This window comes from Peromyscus maniculatus, chromosome 8 (genome assembly GCF_049852395.1).
Source record: "Peromyscus maniculatus bairdii isolate BWxNUB_F1_BW_parent chromosome 8, HU_Pman_BW_mat_3.1, whole genome shotgun sequence".
Classification (NCBI taxonomy): Eukaryota; Metazoa; Chordata; class Mammalia; order Rodentia; family Cricetidae; genus Peromyscus; species Peromyscus maniculatus.
In genome coordinates, this window is record NC_134859.1 from 85,631,584 (window position 1) to 85,649,033 (window position 17,450).

Below are 17,450 nucleotides of genomic sequence, written 5' to 3' on the forward strand. Positions count from 1 at the left end.
TCAAAAACAAAACAAATTATTTCCAAGCAGCGACTAAAGATAAAGACAGAACAAGGGACTCGCGGGTAGACAGTTGAATGCCCCCAGCATGAGTCCTGGGCTTCCCACCGCGGCTCTGCTGTGATCCACCTCTGTGTATGGGTTTGCATGTATTCAGTATTCCTCGAGAAGCAGAGATACGGCGTGCTGAGCCACTGAAGGCCATTCCAGCTCGCTCTAGACATTTGTGTGTACAGGTACTAAGGTATACCTGCATAGTCGACACCAGTGGAGAGAGGCGGGGAGCAGCAGGCTGATGCAGAGAAGGATGAAGGGCGGATCCCCAGCTGCCCTGCTGTCTGTAGTTCCTGAACATACAGGATTTCTTATCATTTATCACGTCCACAGGCCTCAGATGAATCACACACGCTTCCTGAAGGACCATGATGACACCAGAGCAGAGATCTACCCCTTACCACCCATACACACATGCAAGCACACTCACGGGTGTGCATGTACACATACAACCAACTTCCACCGCCTCCCTTGCTCCCCAAAGTGTCCACAAGCCAAGTTTTAGCTGCCATTCTTTCTCTCTCGACCCCAGCTATCCACACCTACACTGGCACCTGCCTGGCAGCTCCCTACCCACCCCCTCATCTCTTAAGAGGCCAGGGCCCAGGGCCTAAGGCGGGGCACACTTGGAACAGGTTGATGCTGTTCTCCTGGAAGTGGAACAAAAGGGGTGGGGCCATTGAGACAGGCAGGGTCTGTGGAAGCCTGCATCCCGCCTCCACACTGTGGAGGCATAAAGTGGCCTGTCCCGGGAAGGGACGGTCATTCTGTCAACAGACAGACAGACAGAGCAAGCTCTGGGCCCTCACCCCACCCCCAGCTGCCAGACAGGACCCAGCATCACTCCTGCCCTGGTAAGAACAATGACAGCAGAGGAGACGGGGCCATTCTGGGTGTCTAGGGGAAAGGTTGGGACCAAAAAGGTGTGGGATTTCCTAGCTTTTATTGTGGCCGTAAAAATTCCCCCTGGATATCACTGGGAGTAGGTGTCATGACAGACTTGAGAGAGGTAGCCCTTTGAGTGCCTCTCTGGTGAAGAGCAAGTCCCAGGTACGCTCATCTGGTCCCTGGGGGGCTCTCCTATGTCATCCAAGCCCTTCTGGGAATGAGGGCTGAGAAGCACAATGGAGATGGCAGGATGGCCCCACACATCTGTGTGTGCACCTCCTGTTTCCCTACCTCCGGCAAGTACCACACATGGGTGAGGCCCAGCCCGGCGGTGGAGGCACACACCTTTAATCCCAGCACTTGGGAGGCAGAGGCAGGTGGATCTCTTTGAGTTTGAGGTCAGCGTGGTCTATAGAGAGTTCCAGGAGAGCCGGGGCTACACAGGGAAACTCTGTCTCAAGAAAAAATATATATATATATATATATATATATATATATATATATATATATATATATATATGTGTGTGTGTGTGTGTGTGTGTGTGTGTGTGTGTGTATTCAAGAATATATAATACATATATATATTGAGAGAGAGAGAGAGAGAGAGAGAGAGAGGAGGAGGAGGAGAAAGGGGGGAAGGAAGGAAGGAAGGAAGGAAGGGAGGGAGGGAGGGAGGGAGGGAGGAAGGAAGGAAGGGAGGGAGGAAGGAAGATGAGGCCCATGGAGGCTAGCTGATGTGTCTGCTTCCACTCACCAGAGTAATCTGGGGGTGTCTGCTGGCTTCCCAGGTGATCTACCTGGATCTCAGAGACAGAGCCCTAAGATGGTGGCCTTCAGGTCCCTGGCCCTCACCCCAGCATGTCTCCCAGGGTCATGGTCCCTCTTCCCTTCATTCTACCAGACACAGTGCCTGGTGCTGATGCTGCAAAGGTGACTAAGCCCCATTTCCTGCCCTCTGGGAAATCACAGTAGGCGAGACAGGCAGGTGAACAGATGGTAACAAGATGAATTAGCAGGTGTTTCAGAAGTGGATCTACAGGCTGCCTTGGGAATGCAGGCAGAGTCACTCACATGCCCCAAGGAGGAATGGGCGGCCTGAACTGAGTCTTACAGGACGAATACGAACTCTTTCTATTGGAAAATGGATAGTGTAAGCAGAAATAACAACGGCAAAGAAGTGGGCGGGACGGAGCCTGGGGAACTGGTCCACTTACAGCCATGTTGTTAGAAGGTGGGTGTGAGGGACGTGCGGGGTACAAGCAAGTGGTGGCCCCAGTGCTGGCTGCTTCCTTCCCCAAGTGTCCCAGGTCCTGGTGACAGCCGTCCCCTAGCGTGAGAGGAAGCCTCACTTCTCCTGCTGATGACACGCCAGCTGGGCTCTGTGACTGTGAAGACATGAACATGTAATAAGAAAAGAGCCCAGCTGGGCAGCGGTGGCGCACGCCTTTAATGCTAGCACTCAGGAGGCAGAGGCAGGTGGATCTCTGTGAGTTCAAGGCCAGCCTGATCTACAGAGCAAGATCCAGGACAGGAACCAAAACTACACAGAGAAACCCTCTCTTGAGGAAGAGAGAGAGAGAGAGAGAGAGAGAGAGAGAGAGAGAGAGACAGAGACAGAGACAGAGACAGAGACAGAGACAGAGACAGAGACAGAGAGCGCCCTTAACAAAGGGGAGGTCTGTCATCTCGTACCAGCCATGTGAATTCTGGAGACCAGGATTCTTCATCACCAAATAGGAATCCTTGGGTTCCTTCCAGATCCAACATTCAAAAACCCAGGCCTCTCTAAGGTCTCCCTCAGCTCTAGGAGTGAAGCCTGGTGACCCCTCTTTACACACAGTCCTTCCCAGGTCTTGGTGTCCTCAGCAGCCATCTAGACAGTCTCCACCTCTTTCTCCACAGAGACAATGACTATGTTTGAGAATGTCACCCGCGCCCTGGCTAGACAGCTGAACCCTCGAGGGGACCTGACACCCCTAGACAGCCTCATCGACTTCAAACGCTTCCATCCCTTCTGCCTGGTGCTGAGGAAGAGGAAGAGCACGCTATTCTGGGGGGCCCGCTATGTCCGCACCGACTACACTCTCCTGGATGTGCTGGAGCCTGGCAGCTCCCCGTTAGGTCAGCCTCTCGAGCACAGCTGGACTCTAAGGGTTCCCAGGGGGCTAGGGCTAGCCATCTGGACCACAAGGACGACTCTGAAGCCGTCTCTTGCCTGATGTGGTCAGGTGTCACCAAGCCCAAAGTTCTCACTGGGTGCTGAGGCGCCAGTGGGGATGCATCTCAGCTCAGCGCCTGCCTGTCTTTTCCCTCCTGTAGATCCAACAGACTGTGGGAACTTCAGCTTTAAGAACATGCTGGATGCCCGCGTAGAGGGAGACGTGGACGTACCAAAGACGGTGAAGGTAAAGGGGACAGCAGGCCTGTCTCGAAGCAGCACACTGGAGGTCCAGACTCTCAGCGTGGCTCCCAAGGCTCTGGAGAACTTGCACAAGGAGAGGTGAGAGAGGGCGGGGCTGAGGGGTGATGGGATGGGGTTGGGCAGTGCATAGAAGATGCTCTGGACCACCAGTGGAAGGGTAAAACCCTCACCCTGATCTTTGTTCAATGTAGTCCACACAGGGGGTGGGCAAGTGCCCAATGGTGAGGTCGAGCAGGTGCAAGGGGGGTCCTTTGCAACTGTAGGTGCAACCAAGACATTTCCTAGACATTCTTCCCATCCTCTAGCCCCCTCCTGTATCATTCCCCCTATCTATCTATCTGTCTATCTATCTATCTATCTATCTATCTATCTATCTATCTATCTATCTACCTACCTATCTATCTATCTATCTATCTATCTATCTATCTATCTATCTCTCGCTGGCTCACTCGCACTGGAACATTCAGATGTTCATATTTACTTGTGTGTGTGACCCTGGAAAAGTCACTTTTCAGGGAACCTCAGGGGTTTTTATTTTGTTTTGTTTCGCTGTAGAATGTTGGGAATGGAAGATAGTTTCTAAGGTTCCTTCAACCCTAAGATTGTGAAATGTAATGGGAAAGGCAGAGGTCGCTAGTAACTGTTCCTTACAGAGACTGTTCAGAACTCTCTCCCGTAAAGCAAGCTTCATACTGGCTCCATCCATGCACCTAGGGAATGCTGCCCCAGGAGACGAGGGGTGTGGCAGAAAGGTTGTTCATACAAGGCTCTGACATGCATCTGGCTTAACAGGGGACCTGACTTTTAAATAATTAAGTAGTGGTTGAAAGTAGCAGGTAAGGACTGGAGGAGCCGGAAGGAAAGGTTTGAATATTTGCTAAGTCACCTAGTAAACATTTGCAGTGTTCTCACCGAGTGTAAAACATCCTATTATGTGCTGGTGTCCCTAGAATGTCTATGTCCAAGAATCTTGTGGTGTAGGAGGGTGAAAACTACTGTCTAAGAGTAATTATCTAGCTGGGTGGTGGTGGATAATTACCATCTTTAATCCCAGTGCTCAGGAGGCAGAGGCAGGCGAATCTCTGAGTTCAAGGTCAGCCTGGTCTACAGAGTGAACTCCAGGACAGCCAGGGCTACACAGAGAAACCCTGTCTCAAAAAACAAAACAGAAGAGTAATTATCCAATGTGAGATAATAAGTGCATGGGAAGCACTCGGTTAGATTAGTGGCAGGCCAGTGGGGGGCGGCCATCTGGCTGGGGAAGTAAGGCAAACCCTCACAAAGAGGTGGTCCTGGGTTTAGGCTTTGAACGATGAGCAGAAATGAGGCATCAGGAAGAGGGGAAGTGCGTTACAAAGGCGTGCAGGTGAGATATCTCAATCCATGCAGTAACTAGGGGGACAGATGCAAAGGAGGCACAAAAGGAAGGAGAGAAGGTTTTAGGGTGAACCAGAGCAGGTAGGAGCCCAACAAATAGACTCCAGGGAGACCCTGCTGCTCAGATGTGTCTCATGGCGGACCTGACCAGATGAAGAAGTACATTAGACAGGAGACGGGATTAGGAGCAGGAATCTCGGGGAAGACGCTGTCCCACTACCCATCAGAGGTTTAAAATGAGGACCTGAGATGGGAAGTGTGGCTGGAATGCAGGGAGGAATGGACGCAGGGCTTATTGCAAGGGATGCTGGGATGGATTAGACTCAGCCACCGAGTGCAGAGCAATGGTGAGGGTTTTGTTAGAGGTGACTCTGGGTCTTGACTTAGGTTGTGACATTCCAAAGCATTCAAGGTGACAGGCAAACAGGAGGACAGGAGAGAGGTAGTTCTGTGGGGATGGTTGTCAGCTCCTTTTGTGGCACAGCTGAGACTGGTCAAGGGGTAGCTGGGAAAGGGGCTGGAAGCTCAGAGAGAGGTCAGGACCAAGATGAGCATGTGGTGGTCAACAATTACGGATCAAAATAGCAGGAACCGGCTGGGAGGATGAGGAAGCTGGAGAATACTCAGAGAGAGGAGGCATAGAATCAGAATCTCGGGGGCTGGAGAGAGGGCTTAGCAGATAAGAGCGCTTGCTGCTTTTGTAGACGCCCCGAGTTCAGTTCTCAGTCCTCACATTGGGCAGCTCAGGAGCACCTGTAACTCCAGCTCTAGGGGGTCTGATGCCTTCTTCTGGCATACACACACACACACACACACACACACACACACACACACACACACACACACAAAACAAAACAACAACAACAACAAAAAAAAAAACCAACGTCTCAGAGGACAGAAAGTATTAAGGTTCCAAATCAATGGGAAAATGGGAGTCAGAGAGAATGTATATGATTTAGAAACCAGAAAGATATGAGAAGTGGCAGGCAGTTGGAAGCCATGACAGGACAGAGTCACACTGGACAGTTAGGGAGGGCCATCCACTTTAGAGTGTGGCGGCCACTGTGATTCCAGCTGAGGGGCAGAAACAGAAGCCAAATCAGAAGGAAGTAGCAATTAGAAGAAAGTACGCTGGGGTGATGAAGACAGCCAGTATGGCGTATCTTTCGAGATATTTACCAGTGAGGTGAAGGAGACAAACAGGTTGGCAATCTGAGGGGGTGTTCCGGGAACGAACCCGGGTCTCTTCGGGGCAGGGACATGTTTACAGACGCAAGGAAGGGGACGGAGCTAGTGCCGAGGAGGCGCTGGAGATGACAAGAGGTGAGATTAGGAACGGAGCGGAGACGAAGGGCATGGTCCACAGCTGGGAAGTGGAGGTGGGCGCAGGTAAACTGCTTGGACCCACAAGTGTGAAAACCTGAGTTTAATCCCCAGCGCCCGTGGAAAAGCCACACACGTACTGGCATGCCTCTGAGACCCCAGTGTTCTTACCACAAGATAAGGGCTGGTCAGAGACAGGAGAATCCCTGGGAGTGTGAACTGCAGGAAGGAGGACCCGGCTAGCCTGGGATGCACAGACAACAAAAGATCTCATCTTAAACAAGGCGGAAGGTAAAGACAGACACCGGAGTCTGTTACCTGAACCCCATACTGTAGTACATATCCCCGTGTACACACACATCACACATGCGTGCATACATGTGCAGGCGTGCACACACACACACACACACACACACACACACAAACATGAAAAAGGAGTCAGAGGGCCTCAGACACATGAGCAGAGGCCGAAGAGGAGAACCTGCTCCCGAGTGTGGGAGGAGAGGAGGAAGTGACCGTGAGGCCTCAGCCCAAGCCAGGTGCCCAGCCTCCGGCTGTTTGCCCAGGTTTATCTTGCACCTTGGGAGGTAGTTGGCGTCATCTCTGTTTTATAGATGAGGCACCTCGGACTCAAAGCAGATGCCCTGCCAGGAAGCCGGAGGTCTGCGTTTGCACTGAGGTCTGAGCGGAGCCCGCATTCCTTCCCTGGCACCTTGCTGTCTAGATGCTAGAGTTGACAGATTAAAAAGTAGACACGGCGGGGCACGGTGACTCGCGCCTTTAGTCCCAGCGCTTGGGAGGCAGGGCAGGTAAATCTCTGTGAGTTCGAGGCCAGCTCAGTCCACACAGAGGGCTCCAGGCCAGCCAGGGCTGTATAGTGAGACCTTGTCTCAAAAATCAAATAAGTATAAATACAAAGCACCGACATTGGCCCTGGTGAGGAGACGCTGAGTGATGTCCTTATGCTTTTCCTGCCTCAGGAAGCTGGCAGCAGATCACCCGTTCCTGAAGGAGATGCGAGATCGTGGGGAGAACCTGTACGTGGTGATGGAGGTGGTGGAGACCGTGCAGGAGGTCACTCTGGAGAGAGCTGGCAAGGCAGAAGGCTGCTTCTCGCTCCCGTTCTTTGCCCCACTGGGACTACAGGTTTGCTTCACACACACACACACACACACACACACACACACACACACACACACACACACACACACGCTCCATTAACTCTGAACGGTGCCTACTCAGGATAGATGACCTAAAAAAAATTATCCAAAGCCAAGTTGGCCACACACCCTCTCCCCTGAGTAGTGGTATCAAGCAGGGCGGGTCCCCGTTCTGGATACCACTGACAATATGGAGCAGGCTAAGTGCTGCTGAGTTTATCTTCGATCCCCCCAACCCTTCCCCTGCCAAAGCTGAAGAGCAGAGTTCCTGCCTGGTATGGTGGTGCACACCAGTAATCCAAGCACTCTGAAGGCAGAGGCCAGAGGGTCACAGGTTCAAGGTCAGTCTGGGCTATGTGGTGAGACCCTGAGGTGGGGGTAGTTTCTTGCTTTCAGAAAGTCCTTACGTATAGATGAGACACACAGTTAAAACCCGGAGGATGAAGCCGGGCAGTGGTGGCGCACGCCTTTAATCCCAGCACTCGGGAGGCAGAGCCAGGCTGATCGCTGTGAGTTCGAGGCCAGCTTGGGCTACCAAGTGAGCTCCAGGAAAGGCGCAAAACTACGCAGAGAAACCCTGTCTTGAAAAACCAAAAAAAAAAAAAAAAAAAAAAAAACCCGGAGGATGTAGGCTTGGAAAATGCAGTAGAAGTAAATGCATCTCTTATATCTGTACATACATCTAGTGAGTGTATTCATGAGGGATGGGATGGGACTGGGATCCAAGGGAGGAGTTGGCCATGGAAAACTTCCTGGATGAGATATGAATGGGGCAGTTGGTGTAGAGGAAGAGGAAGCAGGTCAGAAGAAAGCTGAGAGGTGAGGGAGGATGATACACAGGCAGTTGTGCCCAGTTCCCTCCACACGTCGAATCCAGAAGCAGACATAGCACGGTAGATAGAGGGTGAGCCCTAGAAACGCGTGGGAAGGCTTCAAGTCCAGACCACAGAGAAAGACAGCTGGAGACCCTAGCAGAGGCCTTCCAACCTCTTGTCTCCTCAAAGGCTCTCGGCCCCGGCTCTGCACCTGCCTCCTGCCCCTACTCTTCATGTCTCCTACGTAAGATCGCAGAGGACTCACAGACTCTCCTTGTGTAATCCTAGGGATCCGTGAACCACAAGGAGGCTGTAACCATCCCCAAGGGCTGTGTCCTGGCCTTTCGAGTGAGACAGCTGATGGTCAACGGCAAAGATGAGTGGGGTGAGCAGAGACCAGCATACTCTCCCCTCAAGGAAAAGGTTGCCTGCATCCGTGCAGAGGCATCCCGGTCCTCTCTTGCAGTGATGGGGGCGGGGCTGGGGGAGGCAGCATATTGTATTGCCCATTGCTGGAGACAGAGCAGAGGCTGCTCTAGAAAAGGAGGGGACGAACCTCTGAGTTCCTCTGACTCTCCGGGAGTGATACAGAGACCAAACCAGTGCAGCCTCTGACCTCAGGAAGCCCGAGGAGGAGACAGATCCTGACACCAGTACTGGATTTCAGGGGAGAAAACGCTACTGTAGGCGAGAACATACAACTTCCAGCAGTAAAGGTTGGGTAGAGAACTAGATGGGGCATTTGAGGGGCAGAATCTAGTCCTAAGCAGAACCCTTGGGCTTGAGGCTGAAGGAGGGATGTGGCAGCCGGTGTGACCTCCTGGGTGCTTTCTCTTGTCCATTACAGATATCCCACACATCTGCAATGACAGCATGCAGACCTTCCCTCCAGGAGGTAGGTGCGCGCCGCTTACAGGCCTCCCACGTCTCTTGCTCCATGTTATCTGCTAAAATCTCCCAGCCTCTAACAGCCTCAGCTACTGTCTGCTCTTGTTTCCTGGGTCCTCAGACAGATATATAAACATAAATCCTGCCCCAAAGGGACAAAGAAACAGAAGCCAGAGGCACAATCAGAAACAGAGATTTGGAGACAAGGTGTCCCAAGGTTGTACGGATGGGTGTGCTAACAGAGTCTCCGTGTTTTCATAACGAGGCAGTGAGGCTATCTTGGCAATGGCTTTAGCGAAAGGCAGCCAAGAGTTGGTCCTGACAGATGTGCTCTGTTTGTGTTTTCAGAAAAGCCAGGGGAGGAGAAGTTCATCCGTAAGTGTTCCTTTCGTTTTACAACTTTCTTGACTCAAGTTCAAAACTCTCATTTCCCTCCTCCGTGGGACTGACCAGGAAGTTGGCGGGACAGGTCTTAGCAAGCAACGGTCCCTCAACTGCAGCAGAACTTCCAATAGGAAGTTAGGAAAGCCGTGGAAGGGGGAGATCTGTGGACAAGATGCGCAGGAGCTCGGCCGCCTCAGACCTTTGTTGTCAAGGGCCTCAGTAGCTGCAACCTGTTCCACACGTATCTGCTGTCCAGTAACTAGGGCAGGAGGCGCTGACTCACTCAGCTGCTGGGTGACACCAACTTGGTCGGAGTGCCCTCGTCACACTGTATTAGCTCTTCTGCTCCGTCCCCAGGAATGGGGCAAGAGGACTCTGGAGACAGCTGGGAGCTCGGGGTGGGGGTGGGGGGTGGGGGGGTAGAGACTCATTGCCTAGGGATGGCTGCCATCTGAAGGATCCTGTTCTGACCTGCCTGTTTACTTCTTATTTTCTCAGTTATCCAGGCATCTGATGTTGGTAAGGAGTTTTGTGAATGCTTTCGAGACTTTGCCACACAGGTAGGGGGAGGAGCATTGGAAGGAAAAAGGCTGAGTCCCAGGTCCTGGGATTAAAGCCGTTTCCAGGAAGCCGCTCTCTCCAACACAGACTGGACATACTTTAGGGTGCCAGGCCTCTGCCTGTCTCTAAGTTGTCAAAGGCCTCATTTCCACAAACTCAAAAAAAGGGGAAATAGTGTTCCCCTAAACGACTAGCGGAGTGGTTGAATACAGGAGTCACCTGTGCGCTGGGACAGGATGAAGCCTGGGGGTGCGGGGCAGGGTCTCAGGAATGGAGGTGTGATGAACTGTCCTGTCAGTTGACTGCGTGGGGTCTAGTCCACCTCCTTGCTCCATCCTTCATGACCCGAGGCTTTAGCGTAACTTCATAACCACACGCCTTGGTCAAGAGGAAAAGTCATAGTCAAGCTGGAAGCAGGGTACTGGGTCCTGAGGGAGGTGTGACAGGGCCTACGGAGAGGATGTACTGGGTGGGAGGGGCCTGGTGAAGGGGCGTCTGCGGCATTGACTGTGCCCCTAGGGGAGATGCATGAAGATTTCAAGACACTAAAAGAAGAGGTTCAGAGAGAGACTCGAGAAGTGGAGAAGTTGAGTCCGGTGGGACAGAGCTCCCTGCTCACCTCCCTCAGCAATCTCCTGGGGAAGAAAAAAGAACTCCAAGACCTCGAACAGACGGTGAGGTGCCGTGCGGGAAACGGGAAGCGTGGGAGAAAGTACGAGAGGGTGGTGGCGGGCCCTTGCGGATGGGGAGGGGAGCCGACAGTGTTACAGAGGCTATGGAGTCCATGGCAGACACTGTCCCAAGGCTGGACAAGCGTACCGAGGCTGCTAGGCCACCACGGGCCCCTTAGTCCCCGGGAAAGAGCCTCAGTACAGCGTTCCCAGAGGGCATGGGCGCCCTCTGATGGTCAGAGGGTAGCAACAGGCCCGTGTCGCCCTCTGCTGGAAAACAGCTTGAACCTTCCAGAGCTCAAAACCCAGGAACCAAGGAACCTACCAGACCGACCTGCATGCTCTAGGACCTGGCTTCCCAAAAAAGAAACAGGAAGTGGGAGAGAGTCAGCCTGAGTCCAGAAGCTAGTGTGTGTCCAGTGCTAGGTTAGACCTTTGCCTGAGGTATTAGTCACCCAGTTTTCCTCACAGCTCGAAGGGGCTCTAGACAAGGGACACGAAGTGACCCTGGAAGCACTCCCCAAAGATGTCCTGCTGTCAAAGGATGTCACGGGCGCCGTCCTCTATTTCCTTGGGGCTCTAACAGGTGAGTGAGTTAAGGCAGTTTTCTCTAAGAATAAATCATGTGAATGACTCCCCCCCCCCCAATGAATGAATGAGTGGATGCCAGGTGGTTTGTGCTACAGTAGTTTATATACTCATATTTTCAAACTGGTTCCAGCTGGGTATGTAGTTCAGCAGTACAGCACTTGCTTAGCACACACAATGCTAAGGGGCCCTTGAGTTCAAGCTCTGGTACTGGAGGGAGAAAAAGAAATCAGCACCATTGGTTTCATTGCTAGGGATTCAGTTGGTATTTATTTATTTATTTATTTATTTATTTACTTAGCTACATATTTAAGCCTTCTGCATAGAGCTAAGTCCATCCCTCCCACATTGCTGCCCACCTGTCAGCTTTAGTTTCGGAGAGAGTAACTACTCAGGAGACTCAGTGAGTAAAGGCTCTCGCTGCCAAGCCTGACAACCTGAATTCAATTCCTGGAACCCGCAGGGTGGAGTACCACCCCTGCAGGCTGTCCTCTGTCCTCCACATACACATCATGGCGTGCAAATGAGTGTGCTTGAATGCACACACACACACACACACACACACACACACACACACACACACACACACAGTGTGGGGGAAAAGCCAGATATGGTGACGAACACCTTTAATCCCAGTACTTGGGAGGCAGAGGCAGGTGGATTTCTGAGTTCAAGGCCAGACTGATCTACATAGAGAGTTCCACAACAGCCAGAGCTACATAGTGAGACCCTGTTCTAAAAAAATAAACAAATAAATAAATAAAGTGGGGGGGGGGGAGAAACTTTCTGTCAAACGCCAAACCCAAAGGAAACCCATCAGCTATGACTCCCTTTACACCCTGGTTGTCACCGCTGTGGTGGCTCATGCCTATAATCCCAGCACTCAGGAGGTTGAGGCAGGGGGATCACTGTGGGTCTGAGGCCACCTTGGGTTACAGATCCTGCCTCAAAAACAAACAAAAAGCATGGCCTTGTCTTCTCCCCAAAACTGCAGTGAAAGAGTTTGGGTTTGCTGTTTTTTTTTTTTTTTTTTTTTTTTTGGACAAGGTCTCAGTATATAGCCCTGACTGGCCTGGAACTCGCTACATAGAACAATCTGGCCTCCAACTCCAGAGATCCATATACCCCTGCCTCTGAAATGCTGAGATTAAAGGTGTATGCCACGTTATTCAGTCAAGGATCACAACTTTTATTTGATGGCCAGCAAAAGTGTGTGTGATAGAGCAGGAGTTCAACTGTGGATGGATGGATGGACAGATGGACCGGTGGACAGATGGATGGATGGGATTCATTGATTAGAGTGTGCAGGAATCCTGTAACTTCACTATTTGGAGTTTGTAGTTCCTTCTGTACCAGCAACATGTTTTTCTTTCTCTGCTTTTCCATCCAGTGTTAAGTGAAGCCCAACAGAAGCTTCTAGTAAAATCCCTGGAGAAAAAAATCCTGCCAGTGCAACTGAAGCTGGTAAGAACAAGCAACAGATGCCAGGGAGAGTTAGGGAGGGAGCAGCAAGAACCAGTGAGGACAGCCTTAGAGATCCCTGCCTTATCCTGGGAATGCTTGCCTTCTCTGCTCCCTAGATTTTTAGGGTAATCAGCCTGCCTTTGTTAGGAGAGAGAGAGAAAGAGAGAGAGAGAGAGAGAGAGAGAGAGAGAGAGAGAGAGAGAGAGAGAGAGAGAGAGCTTCCAGTACCTCCTTTTCAGGCTACTTTGGTCCCTTGCAGGTTGAAAGCACCATGGAGCAGAACTTCCTGCAAGATAAAGAGGGTGTTTTCCCGCTGCGGCCTGACCTGCTCTCCTCCCTCGGGGAGGAGGAATTGACCCTCACAGAAGCCCTAGTGGGGCTGAGTGGCCTGGAAGTCCAGAGATCCGGCCCCCAGTACATGTGGGATCCGGACACTCTCCCACGCCTCTGTGCCCTCTACGCTGGCCTCTCCATCCTTCAGCTGCTGAGCAAGGCTTCCTAATGCACCTTCTCTGCCCTCTTCCCTAATGTCTTCCCAACCTTACTGTGCCCTATCTATAACACTCCAAGTCACTACAGACCCTCCAGGCTGAAATGCCATGCCCATCATGCATGGTTACCAAATTCCACCTGCCCCACAGTCTATCCCCTTCTGTCCTCTACCTCAGCCACCCACTGAGCCCACCTCCTGATGCTTAAATCCTGAAGATACAGAATCATTCAAAAATCTTTGCGAATTTGAGCCATTTCATTAAGAAAAACAAACATCAACTTCCTAGTTGAATCCTTCCCACTTCAATATTATGTCAAAACTAAGACAAGCTATCTTCTGGTTTTTCTGTAAAAGGAATCATTCATTTGCGCCAGGTAAAGAAGCAGACATTGTCCACATGTACATGATTCTGCTCACACTGTCCTCAGGCTGGCTGGAAGATGCTCCGAGAACCCAGAGAATTAGGATGTAGAATGTCCGCTCTACATTGAGAAGATCATCAAAACAGCATGAGTTCATCAACAGCCCATGTTCTCTGGTCCTGGTTGAGGGCTTGGGAGAGGGAAGGGTCTAGAGGTATACGATATAAGCCCCAACCAAAACAACAATGAAAAGTTTTCAAGTTCGTTAAGTAAAAAATGCAGGTGATGATAATGAGACCCTGTGTCAAAACTTTTTTAAATTAAGAAAGAGGAAGAGGCTGGGTGGTGATGGTGCAAGTCTTTAATCCCAGCACTCAGGAGGCAGAGCCAGGCTGATCTCTGCGAGTTTGAGGCCAGCCTGGTCTACAGAGGGAGATCCGGGACAGGCTCCAAAACTACATGGAGAAAACTTGTCTTGAAAATACAAAAAAAATAAAAATAAAACAACAACAAAAAAAAAAAAGAAAAAGGAAGAGAGGAAGGAACTCTTTGAGGGTTGATCGACCTTTCACAGGAGTTGCCTAAGACCACCAGAAAACACAGATATTTACATTATGATTCATAACAATAGCAAAATTACAGTTATGAAGTAGCAACAAATATATATATATTGGTTTTTTTCGAGACAGGGTTTCTCTGTGTAGCTTTGCGCCTTTCCTGGGACTCACTTTTAGTCCAGGCTGGCCTCGAACTCACAGAGATCCGCCTGGCTCTGCCTCCCGAGTGCTGGGATTAAAGGCGTGCGCCACCACCGCCCTGCCAACAAAAATAATTTTATGGTTGAGGGTCACCACACCATGAGGAACTGTACTGAAGTGTGGAAGCATTAGGAAGGTTGAGAAGCACTATTTTAAATGATACTTTCTTTCTTTTGTTTTTTTTGTTGTTGTTGTTATTGTTGTTTTGTTTTGTTTTCAAACCTCAACTCAGGATGGGTGTGGGAGGAAACAGTACAGATAGGCTTGGCCTGTACATCTTAATCCCATCAACTTTCTAGGTTCCGATCACCCTTTGCCTAAAGCAGGCTTTGAACATCTGTCCCCAGTCTTATTTATTTGCACTTATTTACTGGGGGGTTGCATGTGTGCCATGCCATGCTTGTCTGGGTCAGAGGACGACTTTGGGGTCAGTCATCAGGCAGCGAGCAAAACCATCTCACCAGGCCACCTGTGTCTCCATCTCCTCCTCCCTCTGACATGTATGGATGTTTTGTCTGCGTGTATATATGTGTACCACTTGCATGCCTGGTGCTCTTTGAAGCCAGAAAAGAAGTTTGGATCCCTGGAGGGAACTGGAGTATAGACAGCTGTGAACCATCATGTGGATGCTGGGCTCTTCCAGGTCCTCTAGAAGAGCAGCAAGCACTCTTAACCTCTGAGTCATCTCTCCATCATCCTCCGACACACCCACACACGCACACACACCAATCTCTTTTAAAGCGTTTTATGAGTAGAATATATCTCCAAGCTCCCAGAGTCAGAATCCCCACTTCTTACCGACCTCCTTGCCCAGGTCAGTTCCTCCACACAAGAACTCATGACCAGCTGCCAAAAGCTTCACGTTTAGTCTTTCTCCCCGATCCTTGGCATCTTCCCAAATCGTCCGGTTCTACTGCATTGTTCTCTGCTGACTTGCTCATCCTTTCCTCGTGATGTAAACTTAATAGAGAGGTGAGCTAACATGTCAACTATCCAGCACGGTCACTTCTTTAACCCAAAGGATGAACAACAAAGCTGGTCTGTTTTCTCCCTTTACCGTTCTTGCCCACCTGCAGTCCAGGGTGTCATGCGGGTACTTTAATAAGTTTATCCCTGAGCTCATTAGAAACCTCTGTCCCCCTGTCCCCCAGCACTGAGGAGGGAGGGTGAAAGGACAGCTTGGAAGAACAGGTCCAGGTGTGTGCCCTAAAACTGGGGCACACAATTCTGTTTGACAAGCGACTTGCCTAATACAGAGAATTGTTTGTCACAATAGAATAAAAATAATACAAAAGGTAAGTAGGGATACCAGCAAGATGGCTCAGCAGCACTTGCTGCCAAGCCTCGTGACCCGACTTTAACCGTCAGGCCCCACATGGTGTGAGGAGAAGGGACTTCAGAAAGTTGTTCTCTGGCTTCCTCACATACACTGTGGGAAGAGTGGCCCCCAGCCAACTAAATAAATAAATGCAATTTTAAAAACCTATGCAGCTGCCAGGTGCGGTGGGGCAGATAAAGATCTAGTTGCCTTTTATCCGAGTGCTCTGCAGGCAGAGGGTGAATCTCTGTGAGTTACAGGCCAGCCAGGGCTACACAGGGAAACTGTTTCAAACAAACAAACGAACAAACACAAATGTCCTGAGGATATTTAGAAATACAAGAGATGGCCGGGCGGTGGCGGCGCACGCCTTTAATACAAGAGAATATAGTCAGGACACATTCTGTGTCTTCTGAATCCTTGTTAGAGCATGTGCTGAGCCAGTCCTGGCTGTTCACAGAGGAGATCAAGTTTCCATGCTGGAGTTTTGTTTGTGCTTTGAGAAACTGCCTCCCCACCCCCCTGCCCCGTATCTTCAAAACCAGTGCTGAAGGAATGGGAAGGCTTTCTAGTCCAATTTTCTTCCATTTGTGTACCCCACAAAGGACATCATTCTGCTCCCCATTCACAGGTGTCTAGATGTATAAAGGCCTCCCCAAACTGCTCCCCAGAGCCTCTTCCTTCCATCCCCAAACACACTGCATCCCAGAGCAGAACATAGAGTGTCAACTTTTTTCAAGGTCCCTGTGATGTGTGTGTGTGTGTGTGTGTGTGTGTGTGTGTGTGTGTGTGTGTGTGTCCGTGTGTGTCCCATGTTACAGCCCCTGTGTGGAGATCAGAGAACAACTTTGTGGAGTCAGTTCCCTCTTTCCCTCTTTCCACCTTTCCCCCTTTTCCAGGAACGGAACTCATGAGTCCTCAGGCTTGCAGCAACGCCTTTATTTACTAACTCACCTTATTTATCTGGTTGTTTTGAGTTTTTGAGAAGGTGGCAAACTCCCACACTATAGCCCAGGCTTTCCTGGAACTATGTAGCCCAGGCTAACCTGCAAGTAATGACAATTTTCTCAGCCTCCCAAGTGCTGGGATTAACTGGAGTGGAGCATAGTGCCTGACTGGGTACATTATTCTCTCTCTCTCTCTCTCTCTCTCTCTCTCTCTCTCTAGCATTTATTTATGGGGGTGAGCCACAGCATGCTTGTGGAGGTCAGGGAACAACTTCTGGGACTCAGTGGGACTCTTTTCTCTCCTTTTCTCATGGGACCCAGTAACAAGCTCATATCTTCCCACTTGGTGGCAAGTACCTTTATCCCCTGAGCCATTTAGCCGGCCCACATTATTATTATTACTATTACTATTATTTTGAGACAGTCTTTCTATGTAGTTCTGGCTATTCTGGAACTTGCTATGTAGACCAGGCTGGCCTCAAACACAGAGACCTGCCTCCCTAGTGCTGAGATTAAAGGTGTGCGAGCCACATCTGGCCCTACATTACATCCTTGAGCTGGGATTTGCAACAATCCTCTATGTACTGACCCTGAGCCGTATACAACGTGGACTCCTATTATTAAATTTGACTAATTCTACACAATACACCCTCCCCCATCACACTCCCAGGTTGCAGAGATGGTATGCCTTATATTCAGCACTATCCAAAAATTTGACAAGGAAGTTCGGATGCCACAGGGGTTGAGCTCAGTTCAACTTAATGGCCTAGCTGCAAGCACACAAGCTCCCTTTCTTCCCGGTGCTGGAAGTATCTGGCGGGCGTTGAGAGCGCGAGCCTGATGGGTTTCACAAGGGACCTGACCTGCGCGAACTGGGAGAGCTTGCGGGGCAGGGAAGGAAAAAACAGCCCGGCAACTTGTGATGTCATCCGGATCTGCGCTCCGATAGGCCCTGCCTACTTACGTAGTTAGAGTCT

General features: G+C 50.6%; 1 protein-coding gene across 1 annotated transcript; it reads left to right on the forward strand.

Annotated features, from left to right (window-relative positions):
* The first annotated feature begins 815 nt into the window (after positions 1 to 815).
* Positions 816 to 13,371, forward strand: Gsdma (gasdermin A). Its single transcript, XM_006971830.4, has 12 exons — positions 816 to 908; positions 2,845 to 3,063; positions 3,262 to 3,442; positions 7,045 to 7,210; positions 8,328 to 8,424; positions 8,887 to 8,934; positions 9,276 to 9,302; positions 9,810 to 9,830; positions 10,392 to 10,546; positions 11,015 to 11,129; positions 12,522 to 12,595; positions 12,855 to 13,371. The coding sequence occupies exons 2-12, from the start codon at positions 2,850 to 2,852 to the stop codon at positions 13,095 to 13,097; spliced, it is 1,341 nt and encodes a 446-aa protein (XP_006971892.1). The 5' UTR covers positions 816 to 908; positions 2,845 to 2,849; the 3' UTR covers positions 13,098 to 13,371.
* The last annotated feature ends 4,079 nt before the right edge of the window (positions 13,372 to 17,450 follow it).